We start from the raw sequence: 20,621 nt of genomic DNA, 5'->3' as shown, positions 1-20,621 counted from the left end.
ACCACATCAAGCAAATTGTTTCAGCTTTCTTCTCTCAGTGAACAGAAAGAAAAAAGTCTGGTGTGGTCTTGAAGCTCTTACCCATCCCTGAAGGATTAAACTGTTTTTTGGAAAAGGGATAATTTACAGCCCACTTACTCTCTAGAGAAGGAGCTGTCTAAGTGAAACCATTTTTTTTACTTGAAAATGTGCATGAACATTGAATTCCTGTATATTCTGTGTACAGGAGGTCTTTGATAATTCCTGCTGTAGTTCCAGTAAATGGTTTCATTTTAAAGTTGTTTTTTTTCCCCCCAAGACATTTCAAGCTTTTCTCCCAGATCCAGAATCTGTATTATTAAAGTATAAATCGTCTTGTAAAAACTCAAAATGATGCACAATCAGGGCAACATTTAAATTGTTTTACTTTTGCCGATATAGTCAAAAGTAAATTTGTCAGAAACATAAAACTAAGAATTAGCCTTGAAAAAATCAGGTTTTTGGAGAACAAGTAAAATTATAGCAACTTTCTGCCCTGAAATTTCAACAAATAAAGGTGTTTAGAACTTCTGTGACTTAATCTACAGCAGAAGGTGTGTTAGTAGTTACTAAATGGGGGTCTAATGAACTTTAGCTAATAGATTTCTTCACCAAAAACTATGTGACATTTCCCCTTGAAATGTTCAAGGGTGATGAGAAGATTCTTGAATTGCGGAGTATTTTCCAGAGGTATGCGTCTCACAACGGTTTCAACGAGTGTCACAGGCAGGCAGTGGTGATGTCAGGTGCTGAGGTATAAAGACAAGCAAGAAGCCAGGAGCGCTCTCACTTGGAATCCACCAGCAACAGCTGGGACTCCAGACCCTCCGAACTGTGCGGACAACCTCTGTCCACTCACTGCTGGGACTTGATCTTCTTGTTCTCTTGATTTTTTTCCTTGTCTCAAATACAAAAGGAGCACCCAGAGGACCAGCTACAGTATGTGGAAAATCCTGCTATTCCTTTCTGCTCTCATTTCTCGATGGCACTATGGTTGTGGTCAGCTAGCATCAGGAAGAGGTATGCAGGCTTATGCTTCTTCATTCATTCCTTTATTTAATTCCTTTATTCTTCTAGTAAGAATATATCAGTAGGGTTAGTGATATTAAAAATTAGAGTACTTGATATGATCAACAAAGATCTTTTAAAAGTAACGTACAAGCAGTAATAGTTATGGTCTCTTAAAGAAAAATGACCATATTACATTTAATTTACTAATCTGAATCGTATTTATGGTGAATACATTTATTATAATATACTAACACTAGGTAAGTTTAATAAGGCCAGTGCTTTTTAATCAGTAGATCAGGTCTGAGAAAGATGTAACATATATCTTATCATAAACACCACAAGTGATGTGAGTTCTTTCTGAACAGCTCTTTAAAACGTGTGAATGTGATGACTGAACAACAAACCATTTACTGTATTAAAATGACTCAGATTAACCTTCTCCATTTTTAGCTCAATGCATTATTGTTTGAATATACTTCTTTTTAATTACCAACAGCATTAGTAGCACAGTTCATGTAAATGCTTTTTTTAGGTAAGCATGAACATTTTATTATATAACTTCTTATTGTTTAAAAAGAGCTCATTGTATATGGAGAGAAAACTGCGGCATGCTTATCTGCATCTGAACTATGAAATAAAGCTTTCGGTGGTCGCTGAGTTCTGTAAATATTAAGGAAACTTGCCCAGTATAAGTCAAAAACTAGTTATGTTGGAGAAAAATGTACATTTGCTTTAAGTAAGTATTTTTTTTCTACTACTTAGACTTTTAAACTTTAATACACCTACAAGTTACTGTCATACAACATGCACAAGGAGCATCATTCTGAAAATGTCTGAATATCAGAACCATTGAAAAAGACCTTCAAGTCAAATTACTGTAAAGATCCAGACTGCTGGCTTGTGATAAATTTCAAGTTGTTGCCACAAAGTTTTCCAAGCAGCTCTCCTGCTCCACAGTTTCAAAAAAACTCAAATGAAGGTTTTAGAATAAAAATAAGATGTTATTAGTCCACAATGAAACCCCAGGGACAGTCAAATTCATAAGGGCAAGCTTGGCATCTGAAAAAATGAATTATTTCTGCTCCTGAAGGACAACTGAAGTCTTCGTAAATATGACCTTTGAAAATTCAGGATGCAGAGAGATGAGTGGGAAGAGTCGTTTCTGTGGAATTTAAAAAGAAAATAACGTGATGTTTTTATTGGAAACAACACACTTCCTTCTCTCACAGCCCACAGGAGTGGTATTAATAACATGTCAGGAGACCAGTGTCCGTGAACAGACACCAGTTGCGCCCTCACAGCTGGGGGCACACGAGACTCCCAGGCCTGCGATCTCTGGTCCCTGCAGTGGCTGCATTGCACAAACTGCATCAATTACGGTGCTTTTAAGTAAGCAGGGTATCGATCATTAGACACATACACAGGAGAAATGTCACAAACTAGAAGCTATTCAGCCATTTTAGTTAATTTGGTTACAAATCCAGTCACAACACATGGCCGGGTATCTTGTTCCATTCTCCCACAACCCTTTGGGTAAGGAAACGCTTCTGGTTCTCAGGTTTTAATGCACTTCCCATCTGGTGTAGTCCTCTGGGGTCCTCTGGTTCGTTAATAATGAAGATGTCCACTGGGTGGTCAATAAAATGGACTTTTAAAAACTTCAATCAAGTCCCTTTGTGGTCTTTTCTATTCAAGACTAGAAGTGTGGGAGACAGTATTTAGTATCTAAAGAAACAGCATGTTTATCACACAATTGCAGTATGATATTGAATTGCTTTTGAAATATGTGCTTGCAGGCAGTATAGAACTCTAAGGGCAACTCCAGTCTCTTTTCATGAGCCATGGAGAGAGTGCACTCATACAGGTATCTTTGCAAGAGTCTACATGCTTGTCAAAATCAATAACCTGAATGTCGCACGCATCATGCAATATAGACAAGTCTATAAATACCACAACTTTGAAGATACTGTAACACATTCCAGGTTGAGTGAAAAGTAAAATAAAAAGTCATTTAAGTAAACGACGCCCTCCACATTATCTAAACGAATTAGAGACACGCAGCACAATCTCATGCTTTTACTGACCTACAGCATTCCCAGGACAGCGCTAATTGTAGAGAGCGATTACATTAAAGGAGTTGTGGTTTATGTAATGGAAATAAGAAATGTGATTCAATCAGCAGTTACATCTAAAACAGTCCATTTAAGGATCCATACGATATATCGCAACATCGGTACCCGTTGAACAGATCTGTAATGTCTGTGCAAGTCTCAAGTCCAACTGTCAATGGCTGCATATCGAATCATCGTCCTGTGTTTACACACATTCAAGACATGGCGTTAGAATACCGCCACATGATCTTATTTTTTCAGAAATATGCGCCGTCGCCTTCAATCATCAAAGCAGGCAAAGCTGTTGCCACTCAGCTGTCCTCACTAGCACGGAAGGGAGAAGCAGCAGGAAAGCAAGGGGAGCAGTAAAAATGATGAATGAGCAGGCCGCTGCAGATCCCTGCTCCGCACATCTGCAGAGTACATCCATTCGTGTTAGTCTTGGACTCAGATCCACCTCGGAACTGCCAAGGACGTTAATACCATATTTCAGTTTCCCACGTGCCCAGGAGACTGCACTCGGAGCTCGGCTGCCTGGTCGAGTAATTGCGTTGTCAGAATTGTTTTATTCAGAAAAGAAATCGGTCTCTAACGTATGAACGGATTCGGGGTCTCTTGCATGAAGATACAGTATTTCACCTGCCTCTGAACTACAAAAGAAATCTTTGTTAACTGCAATACACTTTTCCGCCTGGATTGCGCTATACATAATGACATTTGTGATCTTATTAATGGATTTCGTGAGGGAGCTGTTAAGAGTGTTCGGTTGTGCCAAGTTGATCCTGACGTAGCTGAGTGCAGGTCTGTTCGACTCTTGATTTTTAGTCTACACCATTCCTTCACTCCCCGAGGAATCGAGTTCTGAAAACACCCCTGAAGACTTTAGATGCCCTGAAGACTTGGGAAATAAGGAGAACGTTACTTTTTGATTTACTATCTTTTACCAAGAGGTGGCGCTTCAGGAACTGAACTCGAGCAGAGCAAGAGATTACAGTTAACACTGTATTTTAATAAACCACTGTTCCATAAAATCTAATTTATTAGGATGTTTTTTTAGCCCATTCATTGTCTTTTGAACGATTTCTTTCAGTAAAGGATTTACAAAAGAAAACTCTTCAAATTTCTCCTAAACATGTGGCAGAATCCAGTAAAGAGCATGGGATTGTAAAGCTATTTAACACGACAGAGTAATTGCTGCAAATCATCTGTTGCATTTATAATAGAAATAATGGTACATAATAAGTCGGCATTCCCAGATACCTTTGTACCATTATTACTTTTAAAATGATGATAGCTAGAACAGTAGTTATCTTTTTAGAAATCTGATAAGTCATCTAAGAGCTGCACTGCAGTAATGGTGCTGGTGATCGTTCACTAGTCTGTTTTTCATTCTTTTCTAGAAAGCGATATCATCAATCAGATCAAAGGCACCAATCAGGCTCTGGCAGAGATTAAAGAGCTGCTGAAGCAACAGGTGAGCAGCGCACTGGAGAGAGATGCTGAGCACTTGAGCCAGTAACAGGCAAAAGCAAAGTTAACAGCAGCCGACACTGTTAATGAAACAGAACTGGCATAGCCTGGCGCAAATAGCTACACATACAAATGGGACACCTGGGATTACATTGGCATGTACAGCAAGAGTATACTCCAGTGTGTGAGCTGTTCTGCTCCTTAGGAACGTACTGCAGGCGAGCTGGTGGGTAACAGCGATGTCTTTAGTTGCCTCTAGTTTATCATCGCAGAATGAGTTCCTGTTGGCCCCATCTGTACCAGCGCCACAGTGCAGTTTTCATGCAACCATTCCTCAGCAAGACACCTTCTAACTTCACAAGTGCCACGTGCAGTATAAGACAAATCAGTTAAATAAGAATCAGGGTTTTTTTTCCAAGGAGAAACATCACTCTTATGTACATGGAAAGTACACAAACTGCTCATAAGCAGTTGAACGTCCAGATACATCCAGGGTGTAGACCTGCCTTGAGGCTCCAGTGATCTGGTTAGGGAATATTTCCAAGACTGACAACTTTCTAGCTACTTGTAAGAACCAAACCTCTGATCGATTTGGGAACTGGGGATCGCTCACAGAAAGAAACCTCCTTTCTTGACCTTCCCAAATCTGACTCATCTTGGCATCTTATTTTTCAGCTGAAAGAAATCGTGTTCCTGAAGAATGCCGTGATGGAGTGTGAGGCATGCGGTGAGTGCAAGCCCAATAGAGTTCCCCTAGCCGCAGGAGTGACTGCAAGCCGACAGCACTCGTGGAAGAAGTCCCATCACCTGGGAGTCCAGTCAGAGTGGGCTGGGTCTGGCATGGTCCTGGGTGACAGAGGTCAAAGGCAAATCCCCAGGGAAGCAGGAAAGCACTCCAGTTAGACATGGTATTAGGGAGACCAGTAGGTGGTGCTCTTCTCTCCTGCTGGGCTAGGTGCTGAAGTTGACATTCTTACTGCTGCAGAAATTCCAAGCCAAGTCGCTGAGCCACAATATAACAAGGTCCCATCTGCACTGTCAACACTGCAGATCCAGAGGCAAACTAAACCCGACAGTACTTCAATAACAGGTTTTATCTGGATTCGTCTTTAACACCAATTTTCAGTGGTTAAATGGGTTTTATATATCCTTTGAAGTATTCTGTCAGTAAAATAGCAGTGATTACTAACATTTTCCAATTCTTTTCTGGACTCTTACTATTCATTCTGCCATGACTGCGAAGGTGATTTTAATTGTAATGTTTCCTAGGCAGAAAAGAGTTATTAGAAACTGTCTAATGTATACAACTTTTACATTACATCAATATCCGTGAGAGTTTGTGCTTTTTCACTTGATAAAACACAGTCCACTCAATTCACAGCACAGCTCCCTTCTTTGCATCGAGCTGCAGTTGTGATCTATATCAGACTGAGGCGCCTATATAACATCTATATGGGCAGAAGTGTGGTTCACTGCAGGCAGCGGGGTGCTGCAGTGGTTACCCTGGCTGATTTGCGGCACTATCCTGGGGTGCTGTCGTGTGGGGTTTGCATGTTCGTCCTGTGTTCATGTGCGTTTGCTCTGGTTCTCCAGTTATCTCCCTACTACACCAGTAGGATACTTTCCCAGAACTCCACGACTCAGAACCGGAAGACTCAAGATGGTCCCATTTGGTCGGGAGCGACTTCACAGGCAGGACCTCCTGCCGAGCTAGGACGGAGGTTCGGGACACGTACTGCAACGCTCGTTTCCCTGCAGGCATGCGCAGCGACAGAGTGGATCCCCCAGAGCCCCAGCCCTCCTGCCTGCCCAGTCCCTGCCACCCTGGGGTGACGTGTACGGAGACCGCGCGGGGCGTCAAGTGTGGGCCGTGTCCTGCAGGGATGACGGGGAACGGGACGCGCTGCACGGACGTTGACGAGGTGAGTCACCCTCATCGCGTTGCACGTCCTCTTCCACAAAGACCCCCCCCGATCATACGGCCTTTGCAGCAGCGCAGCGTTCACACCCACCAAACTGCACCCTGGAGATCACTCCACAGCCCGGGGGTCACAGCACTAACGAGCCGATGGTTACAGGCTCTAGCCAGCTTACACCTGGGCCACGTGGCACGCAGGACTGAACACGAGAGCAAACGGCTCGCGCTGCAGGAGGCTTCTGGAGGAGACAGGCGGATTAAATAGACGATGGAATCGCGTCTGTAGGCGTTGCAACCGGAGCACGCTGGGTTAGAGATGCTGCATGCCCTGACTGCCCTCCCCTGCTGCTCTGGTGCCCGCAGTGTGCCCAGGAGCCCTGCCACTCTGAGGTGCGCTGCATCAACACCTTCCCCGGCTTCCGCTGCGACCCCTGCCCCGCCGGGTACTCCGGACCGACTCCGCAAGGCGTCGGCCTTTCCTACGCCAGGGCCAACAAACAGGTAGGAGATTCCAGCCGGACACCTGCTCTGCTCTTTCAGCTCCCGCGGGCCTGCAGGGACTCTCCCTGGGGCTCCAGGCAGCTCTCAGGATTCAGATGTCAGGTCAAACACGATCAAATCAGGATTCACCGTGTGACGGGCTGTATCGGACGCGAGAACCAGCAGCTGTAGGACACTGGCCCCCTTTCTTAACAAATAAGAACACATCTGGGATTTAGGCACTTTTAATTTGTGCATTTTTGGTTTAGCGTGCCTAAAGAATCTATGCTATTTATTGATTTATTGCGAATCAGTTCTCACTTAAAGGTGCTTTTCTTGCAGCCAGCAACAAGCAGCTTTATAGCGTGTTTGAGACGTCTCTGGTCTCAGCTCTCTTCAGCCCCTGTTCTTTTCTCATCATCGTTTTTTAGGCTGTAGCTAATAAAATCCATCCATCCATTTTCTTACGGCTTTATCCGATTCAGGGTCGTGGGGGAGCTGGAGCCTCTCCCGGCAAGCAACGGGCACAAGGCAGGATACACCCTGGATGGGACGCCAGTCCATCACAGGGAACACACACACTCACACCAGGGCCAATTTTTCCAGAAAATTAAGCTACAGTGCTGGTATGTTTGGGAAGAAACCCATGTGAAAATGGGGAGAACACACGAACTCCTCGTAATTCCTGCCCCTGGCACTGAACACGGGATATAACCACAGAGCCGCTCTGGCGCCCCTGATAAAAGTCAATAGAAATGTATGCAAAATGCGCGAAAAACATTTAAAAAAGCTTCAATGCAACGCACGTTCAAAGTAAATCGTTTGTGAGCAAAACATCGCGAGAGTTATTTACACGTCGAAAAAACAAAATCGTCAACCTCGAGATTCAACAAATAAAACAATTAAACAAGCCAGTCTGCAATTAATAATGAGAGAAAACCTCACATTATGAATAAAAGAGGTGCAGTGGTACTTACGACACTTTAAAAACAAATGGCTTTTAAAACGCACTTACCTGGACTAGAAAGGACCGAAGATAGTTGCGCAGTCTGGACGTCGCTGTGGGTGCATGACTCGTACATTTTCCACTCCTTCATGGACACAAGAACAACGTTTTCACATTGTGCATGCGACTATTACACATTTTATTATTTGGCAACATATACTGGTAGGTTAATTGGCTTCTATGAGAAATGGAGGCTGGTTTTGTGTGCCCTGTGCTGGACTGGCGTCGTGTCACAGGTGTATCCTGCCCGTTGCTTGCCGGGACAGGTTCCGGCTCCCCCGAGAAGCGCTTAGAAAATGGATGGATGACATGTATCTGTCTGGGAACAGTGCCTCGGTGTCTTACACCAGAAGGCACCCCCCCCATTAATGCCATTTCTAGGGGAAATTATTATTTTTTTTTAATTCACGCGTTTTTCAGTCATGCAGTAACTTGCAGGATCGCATTTGAGTTGTAAACGAGAGGAACCCGAACACAAGCTGTAGATGAGACGCTATAGTAAGGGTGTCCGGGTCTCCGTAAAACTATAAACAAAAGTTATGGGAGGAATTTTTCACTGGCGCTAGTAAGAAAACGACCGCAAGAAAAAAACAAACATTTTAAAGAGCCTTGCACATCTGAACAATGGATTGATGATGAGAATGACTCATGTGATTGACAAAAATCCGAAAGGGTTTTCTTAAATACGGGCAAACCTGAATTAAATTAATGTCCCTCACTTTGCGCCTTTTAAAGGAAAAGGAAGTAATATTTCTATTCCGTGCGCGGACCATGTGGTGTTTTTTAGGACTAAGCTAGATTTCAGCTCAGTGATAGTATTTCTGTATTTAACCTTCCCATCTGTCTTGGCACAATGTGGAAATTCTAAAAAAGTGCTATTGAAAACTAACATTTTTGTTAGTTGCTGACTGGCCCTGCACATGAGAACTAAGCCTGTACCCACACTCTCATGGCAGGCAGCCAGTCTAGTAAACCAGTGCTCCAGACACACAGCAGCTTTCTTGAAGTGAACAAACTGAGTCTATTTCAAGTCCCCTGAGGGAAAAGTGTTACGATCCCTGACTCCCGGCAACGGAAGAGGCAGAAGAAGGCGTAGCCTTACTCCATCCGTTTACTGTACCTAGCAGTTTTCTTATTCACCACCACATCCCCGTCTCATCCTGGACTTAAACACCTGTCTTTTCCTACCTCCTCGCTCAGTATTGGTTTTCCTTTCGAGCTTCCTAGTTGCGCTACTCCTTCTTCTGCTTTGTGTCCTTCTTGGTTTTCGGTTTACGGTTTTTCGGATCACGGCTTGGCTTCGGTACTCACTCTCTGTTTTGGATCTCTGGCTTCCCCTGGACTCTCGGCTCGTTTCTTCGACTACGGCTTTCTTTGGTTCACGGCTAGGCTTTATCAGCTCCTGCAAGTGGGTTCATTCACTGGTTTCGGTTTCTCTTACCGAATCCGTAACAGAAAAGGACATCTCGGATATTTCAGAAGTGTTCCACAACTGCTGTATTATTGGAAGCAGTGCAGCTTCAAATAATTAGGTTTACAAATTCCCAAACAAATATTACAACAGTGCCAACAGTGAGGTCAGCAGAGCAATTTCTCACACACCAGAACAGGAAGCTAAGCCTGGCAACAGAGCTTCCCAGCCCAGGCCCTCTTGTCACCAGCATCTGCTGGTTATTATTCAAGCTGGGCGCTCAACTGCTTCATGTAACCCCCAATGAACAAATCATTTCATCGATTAGACCTCGTTCATTGTTTTCTGCTCCTAAAAGTTTGCAGCGTTCACATTACTTATGAAAATTCAGCAGTGATTTAAAAATATTTCTAATCTTTGCAGAGCTGAAGCAGTTAAAAATGTCTAGTTAGTAAAGTTATAGTTAAACCTGGCATTCAATTAAATAATCGGTCTGAATAGAAGCCGTCAGAAACTGGTGTCTCCAACACCTGTACTGGGAAGATATTGAGCTGTCTGTGGGTATGAAGCAATGATGTGAATGTTGATCGACCAAGGATTTTCAGGAAAGGGTTTTTATCGAGGTTGATAAGAGATCAGAGAGCAGACAAGGACAATGTCCAAATAGAGGTTAGAAAAAGGAAACAAATTAAATCTCACCCTGTATTTAATGTGTGTCTCAAGAGAATAATACATCTAAGGAAATTAACCAATGTCGAAAGACGTTTCAAGAATCAGAAATTGAAGAACAGGGCACTTGATGTTTTGGAGTTTTCTGCCTCGGCTGTGGTCTTCTTAGAAGAAAAGTGCAAACATGAAATAGGGAACGATCGAAAGTATTATGACTTGGCTTCCGACTGAAACTCAGTACGGGCTCTGTGACACGTCCCTCTGTATCGGCACCGAGCGTTTGGCCTCCTCCTCGTGCTGACGCCAGGGGAGAGTCCAGCCCTGCGCGCTCAGCGGCTTCTGCTCTGTTCCTCTGCAGGTCTGCAGAGATGTCAATGAATGTGAAGGCCCTGCCAACGGCAGCTGTGTGGCGAACTCCATCTGCATCAACACGCCGGTGAAGTACAGTGCCATGTCTTCTCACGCCTCACAGAGGATAGCTTTCACGCCACTGCCCAGGCCTGTCACACACGGTATTCTCAGGACATGTAGAATGTGGGCACGTAGAGTCGAGGGAACAGTCAGCTGCAAATATTAAATTAACACCCTCACCATGTGGTAAAAACTGCCATAATCAGGAGTCCCGCAGGTGGCTAAAAAAAATGACATCCTTTAGCTAGCACCAAATGTATTCTGTTTTGTGGTCCTGAGATGGCCCTGGCTGCTAGGATGCTTAACTTTTGTTCATACATCAGAAGAATTCTGATTCTGCAGATCATTAAAACTGGAATATAATCATTTGTTTAGTGTTGTGGCTGCAGTTGAAACCTGGTGGTTCAGACACTTTGTTTCATGCATAAATACAATAAGAAGTGAGCAGTTAGATTGCCAAAATACGTAACTAAATCCCTTAATTTACTCTTGTTCTGATTAATTATTTCCATCTTTCTGCCTTTAAGAGAGCCTTTAAGCCCCATAAGGAAATTCTATGCATGAATCTGACACTACAGCTGTAGATGAGCTGCCTTTTGTCCGGCAGGGGTCATTCCGGTGTGGGTCCTGCAAGCCTGGATTCGTGGGTGACCAGCGGCGTGGCTGCCGGCCGGACAGGTCATGTGGCAGCGGTCAGCCAAGCCCTTGTCACAGAAATGCTGAGTGTGCCGTCCACCGGGACGGGACTGCCACGTGTGCTGTAAGATGTGTCGCCGATCTTCAAACTGTCATGGATTGATAAAGGGCGTGGAGCAGAATCCCAGTCCAGAAATCTCGAGGGCACATGACCTTTCAAAACCATAACCAAGTCAGCAGCAGCTACTGTAAATCACTGGTCAGTACCTGGATGGGAGACTCCTGGGAAAGCTGAGGCTGCTGCTGGAAGAGGTGGTAGTGGAACCAGTAGGGGGTGCTCACCCTGCTTCTGTGTGGGTCCTAATGCCCCAGTATAGTGATGGGGACACTATACTGTAAAAAGGCACCGACCTTCGGATGAGACGTAAAACCGAGGTCTTGACTCTCTGTGGTCATTAATAATTCCAAGACATTTCTCGAAAAGAGTAGGGGTGTCACCCCGGCGTCCTGGTCAAATTTCCCCCTGGTCTTTACCAATCATGGCCTCCTAATATAATCCCCATCTCTGAACTGGCTTCATCACTCTCCTCCCCACTGAGAGCTGGTGTGTGGGGAGTGTTCTGGTGCACTCTGGCTGCCGTCGCATCATCCAGGTGGGGCTAAACATTGGGGGTGGAGGGGAGTCCCCATTAGCTGTAAAACGCTTTGAGAGGAGCGTCCAGAAAAGCGCTATATAAGTGTAAGGAATTATTATTAATAATTAAGTTACTTGCATGGGTTGGGCCAGGAGGTGGCTATAGGCCAGTATTTAGGACTTGATTTGACCATGAGGCTGCAGTTAATGGTGCAAAAACCCTCAATATGAGGTCACATCCTAATCACAGATTTTAATAATAATAAATGTCATCACTGTGATTTAGATTCTCCACCTTCATCCTCCTTTCCCTGCTGCTGGGACATCTGGCTTATCTTTTTTCCTCGTTACAGGAATTGTTTGCAAATTTGCACAAAGTAATTTAAGTATTTTTTTAATGCCAGTGTGGAGTTGGATGGGCGGGCAATGGTTACATTTGTGGGCCTGACATCGATATTGATGGCTTTCCTGATGAAACCCTGGAGTGCTCAGAACGAAACTGTCAAAAGGTGAGAGAACAGAATGGGCTGCCTTTCTCTTAAAACCAATGATGCAATTATTAAGGCTCTCTGAAGAGAATACATTTGTTACAAGTACCTACTGTATAATATGAATATAATATACTGTACTCCCTGGAGCAGAGGACAACCAGAGTTCCTGTATCAGAATGGCAATATACACTGAACATGAACCCATCAAGAAACAACACACCTCAGTCATTGAAGTCCTGTTTTGAAAGCTTTTTTTTAAAGTCGTTATCTACTATTGACATTTAATTTAATTAAAACAGACAGGGATCTAGATGAAAACAGTCTTACCCTCAGTCTCTTTATATTTTTTGACATGAGAAGGGATGAGAAGGTTGATTTGGGGCTTTTAGAAAGTTTTAGAAATTTGCGGGATAAATCTACAAACGTCCTGCCAAGTCTAAATTGTTGTGGGTGGCGTAGTGGTCAGCATTGCTGCCTCGCAGAACTCACCTGGGGTCCTGTCTGTGTGGAGTTTGCATGTTCTCCCTGTTTTCACATGGGTTTCCATCCACAGTCCAAAGACATGCTGGTACAGTAGGTTAATTGGCCCTAGGAGGGAGTGTGCACGTGTCTGTGTGTCCTGTGATGGACTGGCGTCCCTTCCAGGGTGTATCCTGCCCTGTGCCTGTGGCTTCCTGGGATAGATTCTGCGACTCCCCCCCGACCCTGAATTTGATGAAGAGATGAGTTAAAACACGATGAAAAGACATTGATGAACTGGGAGGAATACACTCTGGTCTATTTACTGACATTTATCTGTTGGTAACCTGCTCTGATACAGCCTCAGAGGTGAGAGTTTCCTATTACTGTGCCCTTCAGGATAACTGCCTGACAGTTCCCAATTCTGGCCAAGAGGACGCAGACAGTGATGGGATGGGAGATGCCTGTGATGAAGATGCAGATGGTGATGGCATCTTAAATACAGAGGTCGGTGTGTAAGGCCCGGAAAGCAGCAGTCTGTAAATGCGTAGGAATGCCTCTTATTATACAGCCATGCTGGGCTATGTCATTCCGAACGGAGCAGCCATAAAAATGCTCCTCCAGTACCGCTTTGCTTGTCCTTCACTGATTAACACAGCCTCTTCTCTTCTACCACTGACAGGATAACTGTGTGCTGGTGGCCAACGTCAACCAGAGGAACGCGGACCACGACGACATCGGAGATGCCTGTGACAACTGCCGCCTCATCGTCAACAACGACCAGAAAGACACGGATGGGGACGGGAAAGGAGATGCTTGTGATGACGACATGGATGGCGATGGTGAGACTCGGTCTTCCTCATTCCACACTGGAGGGCCCGAGCTTACCGATGAATCAAAACTGCCTACACTCATTTGATTACCCCCAGTCCCTGCAAAAAGCAGCACTGAAAATGTTTTTTTTAATATTAGATAGACGAGACGTGTATTATCTGCGTTTTCAATAATTTTTACCATTCATGGCAAAAACTGAGCTTTCACGAGAGTCTTACTAGTCAGACAATCAGCAATCTGCAGTTCCACATTTGAGAGAATGAATAGGAAAGACGCTGATGATTCCAAACTAATAAAGTAACGCATGGTTATTGAAACCAGGGTGTACGACAACTTACAACTGTACAGTATGTTTCAGCTGGAGACTGTTTAAATAAAGACCATCACCTGCACGTGACCCTGCGGGGCTGGTTTTTCAGGAATCCGCAATGCCCAAGACAACTGCCCCAAGGTGCCCAACACTGACCAGAGGGACAGGGACGGAGACAATGTAGGGGACGCATGTGACAGCTGCCCCTATGTCAGAAACCCCGATCAGGTGTGTCTGCATTTCACACTATGAAGTACATTTGCCTGCATTGAATAGCTGTTTTAAGTATGCAATAGTTTACTTCATCCTTAATGATGGTTTTATCATGCATTGATGGTCATAGTGGCTTCTAATGTTTTCTTCTACTGCTTCATTTATACTGGTGTTAATGTGAACACTTTAGGGGGTCATTTAATGGCGAGAGAAAGCGGGTTTGTCTCCAGCTGCCCCAAAGACTCTCTGTTTTGTTTCCTCAGATGGACATTGATAACGACCTAATAGGAGACCCTTGTGATACAAACAAGGACAGGTAACTGCAAACAGGGCATGTTGTTGTTTTTTAACCTAAATTTGCAACGGCCAGATGTTTTGCTTTTTTATGCTGAAGAATATTGAGATTTTTGCCTAACTGATCTGCTTGGCTTATCCCTACTAGTATAGCAGGACTAAGGTTTGGGTGTGTCTTCAAAAAAGGTCCAGCTGCCTGTTGTTTTTCTCACTCTTAGGTCCACAGAGTGAACAGCAGAGGACAAATGAAGTTGTCAGCCTTGCCCCTGACAGTTCCAGCACACAGGGACACTGCGAGTTTCACTTTGGTTCAGTGAGACTGGGATACCACTGCCCACACGATACCACTTAATCCTGGCAATTCTAAGCCAGTAGCACCCATGCTGATTCATCCCAGTCTTTGGATAGAGCCGGGCTGTCTGCAGTCCAAACAAGTGCTTTTCCTGGCCGAGCCCATTGGGAAACCCACTAGTGCAGACATCCTGAACATTATCCGTGCTCTTGTTTTTCCTAGTGATTTAAACATAACCTGCTTAGTCCAGTGTTGCTCAGCTTGTGGCTATGGATTTCTGTCTAGTCAAAGGGCAGTCAGTGTTCGAGGAGACTTTGTTGTTCTCAACAAAGGAGTGTGAGAATGAAAAGCTTTTGCCTTGTTTCTTGTCCCCTTATCTAGAAGGGAAATTCCACAATTGCCCCCAGCGTTCTTATCCGTTCTGTGTGACCCCCGAGCTGTTTGCAAGGTGGTCCAGCACCCTGATCTGTCTTCTTTGCTCCTTTGCCCTGGCAGCGATGGAGACGGACACCAGGACTCGCGGGACAATTGCCCGGCTGTCATCAACAGTTCCCAGCTGGACACGGACCGGGACGGAGTGGGAGACGAGTGTGACGACGATGATGATAATGACAGCATTCCTGACCTCCTCCCTCCAGGGCCGGACAACTGCCGGCTCATCCCCAACCCGCTCCAGGAGGATTCTGATGGTGAGCCAGTCTGCTATCCCGACTCCCAGTAGGCCAGGAAAAGGGCAAAGGACAGGCACGCCTGCATTCAACCCCTTTTCCTCTTTCAATGCATCAATAGACTACCAATCTGAGCTACAGTACATTTATTACAAATGGTCTCTACTATAGCCACAAACTTACCTTGCTTTTAAACAAAACCCTTGCCTCCCTATTTCCTCCAATGTCCATTTTCTAATCTCTACATGAAATCCAGGGTCACAGTGTGGGGCTTGGGACGGAGCCTAACCAGGCAAGAAAATGGCGCAAGGCAGGGTACATCCTGGGTGGGACGCCAGTCCACTGCAGGGCACACACAGACACACACACACCAGGGCAAGTTTTCCCAAAAGCCATTTAACCTGCCAGTAATGTCATTGGACTGTGTGAGGAAACTGGAGCACCCACTGGAAAGCCACAGGAACATGGAAGACCATGCAAACTCCACACAGATAGCAGGCTGGTTGTTGAACCCGGGTTTCCAGCCCTGCAAGGCAGTAATGCCAACCACTGCGCTACCATGCCATTCTTCCTCCACCACAGTTAATAAATCGGCGCTACGACTCACCCCCGTCTGCCATGAGAGCAGCATGCCGGCCCACTGCACGGTTTGAGCAGGGTCGTGTTCCCCGCTGTTCCCTGCTGTTCCCGCAGGAGACGGAATCGGGAATGCCTGCGAGCACGACTTTGACAACGACACGGTGATCGACATCATCGACGTGTGCCCGGAGAACGCCGAGGTCACCCTGACCGATTTCCGTGCCTACCAGACTGTGGTGCTGGACCCCGAGGGTGACGCCCAGATCGACCCCAACTGGGTGGTCCTCAATCAGGTCTGGGCTCATTTTCAAACACACGTGCCGTGTTACATTCCGGCTTCTGATTTGACTGCTCCCAAACCACAAGGAAAAGCCTGACCCAGAAAGCCCTTCTTTGAAAGGACCTGCAGTGTGTTCCTTAAAATACCTTAAAATTTTACATGTATTATCAGGCAGGGGGAGGCTATGGATTGGGTAAGGGTGAACGTCATCACTGGAAAGGAGCCGGTTATAATGTTAGAGTGAATCCCAGGAAATGGGCTTACTTTCTTTTTCCTGATGTATTTTGGGACCGAGGTGCAAGGAAAAAGAGGTGTTGGCACATTGCCTCTTAAAAAAAAACATCCAACACAGAGATGAAACACCTGCCAGGCGGTATTCTCTCAGGGGGTCTGAGTCTTTTTTCTGCTTTGGCAGGGGAGAGAAATCGTTCAGACCATGAACAGTGACCCTGGACTCGCTGTTGGTAAGGTGAACAGATTTCTGTCTGCCATCAGAGTGATTGCAAATGAGTGGAGGCCTAACTTGATGATCTAGGAAAAAGAACTTCGATGAAATTGTATAGCTCGCAGTTTCTGGCACATTGCAGTCAGATGCCTGTATCCCCTTCAGCAAAGCTAATTTGATGCGATTCACACAAATATACTGGACACTGGCTCACACAGACTGCATCGCTCAAGTGTACCAAAGCCTGGTACTGAAGTAGCACTGCGGTGAACGAAGAGGCGCACGAGCACTAGTGACCGCACTCTCTCCCCTGCAGGCTACACTGCCTTCAACGGCGTGGATTTTGAAGGAACCTTCCATGTGAACACGGTGACGGATGACGACTACGCGGGATTCATATTCGGGTACCAGGACAGCTCCAGCTTCTACGTGGTGATGTGGAAGCAGGTGGAGCAGATTTACTGGCAGGGCAACCCTTTCCGCGCCGTGGCCGAGCCGGGAATTCAGCTGAAGGCAAGTCCCTCCGCTGTGATGGCTGCCCGACAAGAGCATCTCCTTGGGGCTCCCAGGTTTCAAAAAGTGCTCTTGCCTTCACTGTATGTCTCCATGTATACGCTGAACTTGACTAAACTGTGAAAACGCCAGGTACTGTAAGGAGTTTGGAGGCCACATCCAGGAACATTTACCATGACAAATCACTTTACAACAGGCTGGTTTAGGGGAGCTCAGGGAACGCATGGACGATAAATTCAACGGTAACTAAAGTGAAAGGTTAATGAAATGTGATTTTGAAAGTGAGAAGGGATTCCCACAGAAACCATGTTGCACATTAATGATAACGGCTATTTCGAATCTGCAAATAAACTTGCTTTATTCCTCATTGTATTTTGGATTAGCTACACTAATGACTAATTTAGGACACATAGGCTCATTGAAAGAGAGATCAATGGTGAACAGCTGAGTCAGGTTTCTCTGCTGGCTTCATTACAAGCTTACCGTTGTGAATTTATTTATTTTTTAACACAAAGGCTCACTGTAGAAAAGAATAGAATAGAATATGAAATTCTTAAAGGTTTTAATTGCTGGAGGAGCTCTGCTGTGGATCATGGTCTACCACTTGTGTCATTACTCATGCCTTCACTCACTGGCTGTCCCGCATTCGGAGGATGTTTGTGTTCCTTGAAGCCAGAGGTACCTGATAGGGTCAATGTAGGATCCACACACCCCTGGCAGGCTGAAGAGTTGCTCTTCTCCCAAGCACTGAAGCTCAGATCAGCCCCCTTCAGCTCTGCTGCTTGGGATGTGTTACCCGGAGGTCTCCCAGAGAATGGAGAATGCACTCTTCTCCTTGCTTAGCCGTGGAATTCCATCAGAGGAGGCCAGCAGAAGAAGAGTGTTTCACTCCTCGGAAATGACGTCCTTTGACTGAACCAGATGGAGCAAGAAAATCTGGCACGAAGCTCAAGACTAGAAGACGAAGATGTCAGATGTTCACCGTGGGCCGGTATCTCGGGAGAGAACACCTGCTCATCCCTCCAGGAAGCGTGTGGATCCCACATCATGCTCTTCTGGGTGTACGGGTGGCTATCTTCCCTGCCCACCAGGGGCTGTCCGTGACACATTTTTCAGACCCGTTGTGTGTCCTTGCGTTTCTCAGGCGGTGAAGTCACACACGGGTCCCGGGGAGAACCTGCGGAACGCGCTGTGGCACACGGGACACACCGAGGGCCAGGCGAAGCTGCTGTGGAAAGACGCCCGCAATGTGGGCTGGAAGGACAAGACCTCGTACCGCTGGTTCCTGCAGCACAGGCCTCAGGACGGCTACATCAGGTGGGGGGGCGTTTGCAGGGAGTGTTCTGGCTTCTTATGATCTGTCCTTATGCGCCGCAAAAAAAAATCTTAAAATGATCCAGTTTTTCAAAATGGACAGAAAAATCCAAACTAAATGCTGCAAATGCATGCCATCTTGGATATGTGAGGCCCGCATCTAGACGCCAGGAGCTGACATGTCTCTCCTGTCTCCTGACTGCTCTCAGGGTGCGGTTTTACGAAGGCCCGGAGATGGTCGCGGACACAGGGATCATCATAGACACCACCATGAGGGGTGGGCGGCTGGGCGTCTTCTGCTTTTCCCAGGAGAACATCATCTGGGCCAATCTGCGCTACCGCTGCAACGGTACGTACGATTTCCAGCTGCTTTCCCCCGACACAGCCCTTCTCACGCGCACAGCTCCTGGTGAAATACTGCTACTAGCAAAGCAAAGCAAACCTGAACCCCTCTGTCAAATATACAGCACTCAGCAGGAAAGTGCAGGGACAGTCTGCCAAGAACAGGATAGCTCTCGCCCTGGGTACCACTACATACTACTCTTTGTACCACAGCATGATGGTATCACTCCCGAAATTGCTCCTATTGCTCGGTGAAAGCAAAAGATGATTTTTGCACAGGACTTTACAGAATTGTCACAGAAGATATTGTGTAATACCAATAACGTTCGGGACCCCCAAGTATCAGGGGCTCATTTCCAGTTGCTGACCTCAGAAACACTGGATTTTTCTCTCCAGATACCCTCCCAGAGGACTTCGACACGTACAGGACGCAACAGAGCCGCCTCCTGCTCTAGCTGCAGGTCCACCTCGCCACCCAAAAGCAAAGATAAAGGCAACGGATTTTCGTTCATCCGTTAGTGAGCAATGTTGCTTGTCTCCACTCCCTGTTTCCTGAAGGGATTTGAACACATGGGGACAGTCATCCGTTTATCTTATCACGTCTATACTTCATAGCTTTTTATGTAAACTACTGGTATGCAATAAAATGCAGGAAAGAGGTGGAGCATTGTTCATAGGTGGGGTGTGTGTGTCAAAAAATCATTTCTCTTTGGATGACTTATTTCTTGGACCAGGTAGCAACAGGTTTGAAAACGTATCAAACTGTAGTAATCCTCTTGTTATGTTACCTAGCTTGGGTGTTTATTTCAAACTGCTTGTACTGTCTGCTGCTACTTGCCTGTATCTGAACTGTCACTATGTTTGAACCACAGTATCATGAATAGTATTGTTTGATAGTATTTTTATACTGTATAACAAGTTAGCAGAGAACAGAGTCATGGGCTAAATCTTAAAAACTCTTTTCTTTGGAAAAATAGCAGAAACGTTTTTTAAGTGGGACTTCTAATATAAAAAGCTGGACGTATAATACTGTATATCTCCTTCACTAAATTAGTTCTTTCCATTTTATATATATTCTAAGCATCAAAACAAACCCCTCTAAACTAAGCATGTATGTTTTCAGAAAATAAAATATATAGATGTTGCATACTGAATAATGTTTTTTAGACCAGTGATTAATTGATCATTCATGACTAATCACGGTACACGGCTGACTTTTAGTGTTTCATTAATCATCTCATTAAAATTGATTGGATGCTGGTGATCTTAAGCTGTGATATTTATAAGACTGTAAATCAAGAATAAACAGAAAGAATCAATATTTCCCATTTATCAACGGAATAGCCCCTTCATGCTATTCTCATCTGTAGAGCTAGCTAAATCCTCTTCGTCAATGAATCCCGGTTTTGTGTGGACCACCTGACGCTGTCGTTGGGGAGGTACAAGCCTGGTAGTCTGGGCAGAAGTATCCGGTCGCCACAGAATTCCTCTTGTAGCAAATAAATAATGCCAAACTGTAATAACATGATATCTGTAAAAAAAAAGAAAAGTAAAAATGACTTTCTTCAAGCCAAACCAATGGAAGACGTACCTGTACTGTTAAGGGGACCACAGTGAAATTTAAAGGTTAAAACAGATGCAAAGAAAACACTTTTTAAAAATAAGTTATTGATCATGGCAGTTACACTGCGTCTTATATATAGATATTGTGCAACTTTAGATTGCAAGTCACTTAACAAATTCTCACGTGCAGCGATGGCCCATCTCTGCAGCAGGGCATTCACCAGAGCAATGTGATTGAAGGATCCTGGT

The 20,621-nt window shown here is 45.2% G+C and overlaps 1 protein-coding gene across 1 annotated transcript; it reads left to right on the top strand.

Annotated features, from left to right (window-relative positions):
- The first annotated feature begins 959 nt into the window (after positions 1–959).
- comp (cartilage oligomeric matrix protein) lies at positions 960–19,966 on the top strand. The gene is made up of 19 exons (XM_088907447.1): positions 960–1,038; positions 4,541–4,614; positions 5,286–5,337; positions 6,369–6,532; positions 6,892–7,029; positions 10,453–10,530; positions 11,113–11,265; positions 12,180–12,284; positions 13,125–13,232; positions 13,408–13,567; positions 13,979–14,097; positions 14,346–14,398; positions 15,164–15,357; positions 16,030–16,208; positions 16,611–16,659; positions 16,957–17,153; positions 18,298–18,470; positions 18,677–18,816; positions 19,206–19,966. Exons 1-19 carry the CDS (start codon positions 960–962, stop codon positions 19,262–19,264), a joined length of 2,274 nt encoding a protein of 757 aa, XP_088763573.1. The 3' UTR covers positions 19,265–19,966.
- Positions 19,967–20,621: the final 655 nt, after the last annotated feature.

The sequence above is a fragment of the Atractosteus spatula genome, chromosome 28 (genome assembly GCF_055471065.1).
Source record: "Atractosteus spatula isolate fAtrSpa1 chromosome 28, fAtrSpa1.hap1, whole genome shotgun sequence".
Classification (NCBI taxonomy): domain Eukaryota; kingdom Metazoa; phylum Chordata; class Actinopteri; order Semionotiformes; family Lepisosteidae; genus Atractosteus; species Atractosteus spatula.
The sequence above is the reverse complement of the archived record's forward strand: the minus strand, read 5'-3'. Positions and strand labels throughout refer to the sequence as shown.

What these genes read in the sequence shown, in the direction of transcription:
- comp (XM_088907447.1), top strand. Translation starts at nt 960, where the DNA reads ATGTGGAAAATCCTGCTATTCCTTTCTGCTCTCATTTCTCGATGGCAC. An exon ending in CCATCTGCATCAACACGCCG is followed by an intron (nt 10,531 to 11,112) that starts GTGAAGTACAGT and finishes TTTGTCCGGCAG; the next exon opens with GGGTCATTCCGGTGTGGGTC. An exon ending in ACGGGACTGCCACGTGTGCT is followed by an intron (nt 11,266 to 12,179) that starts GTAAGATGTGTC and finishes TTTTAATGCCAG; the next exon opens with TGTGGAGTTGGATGGGCGGG.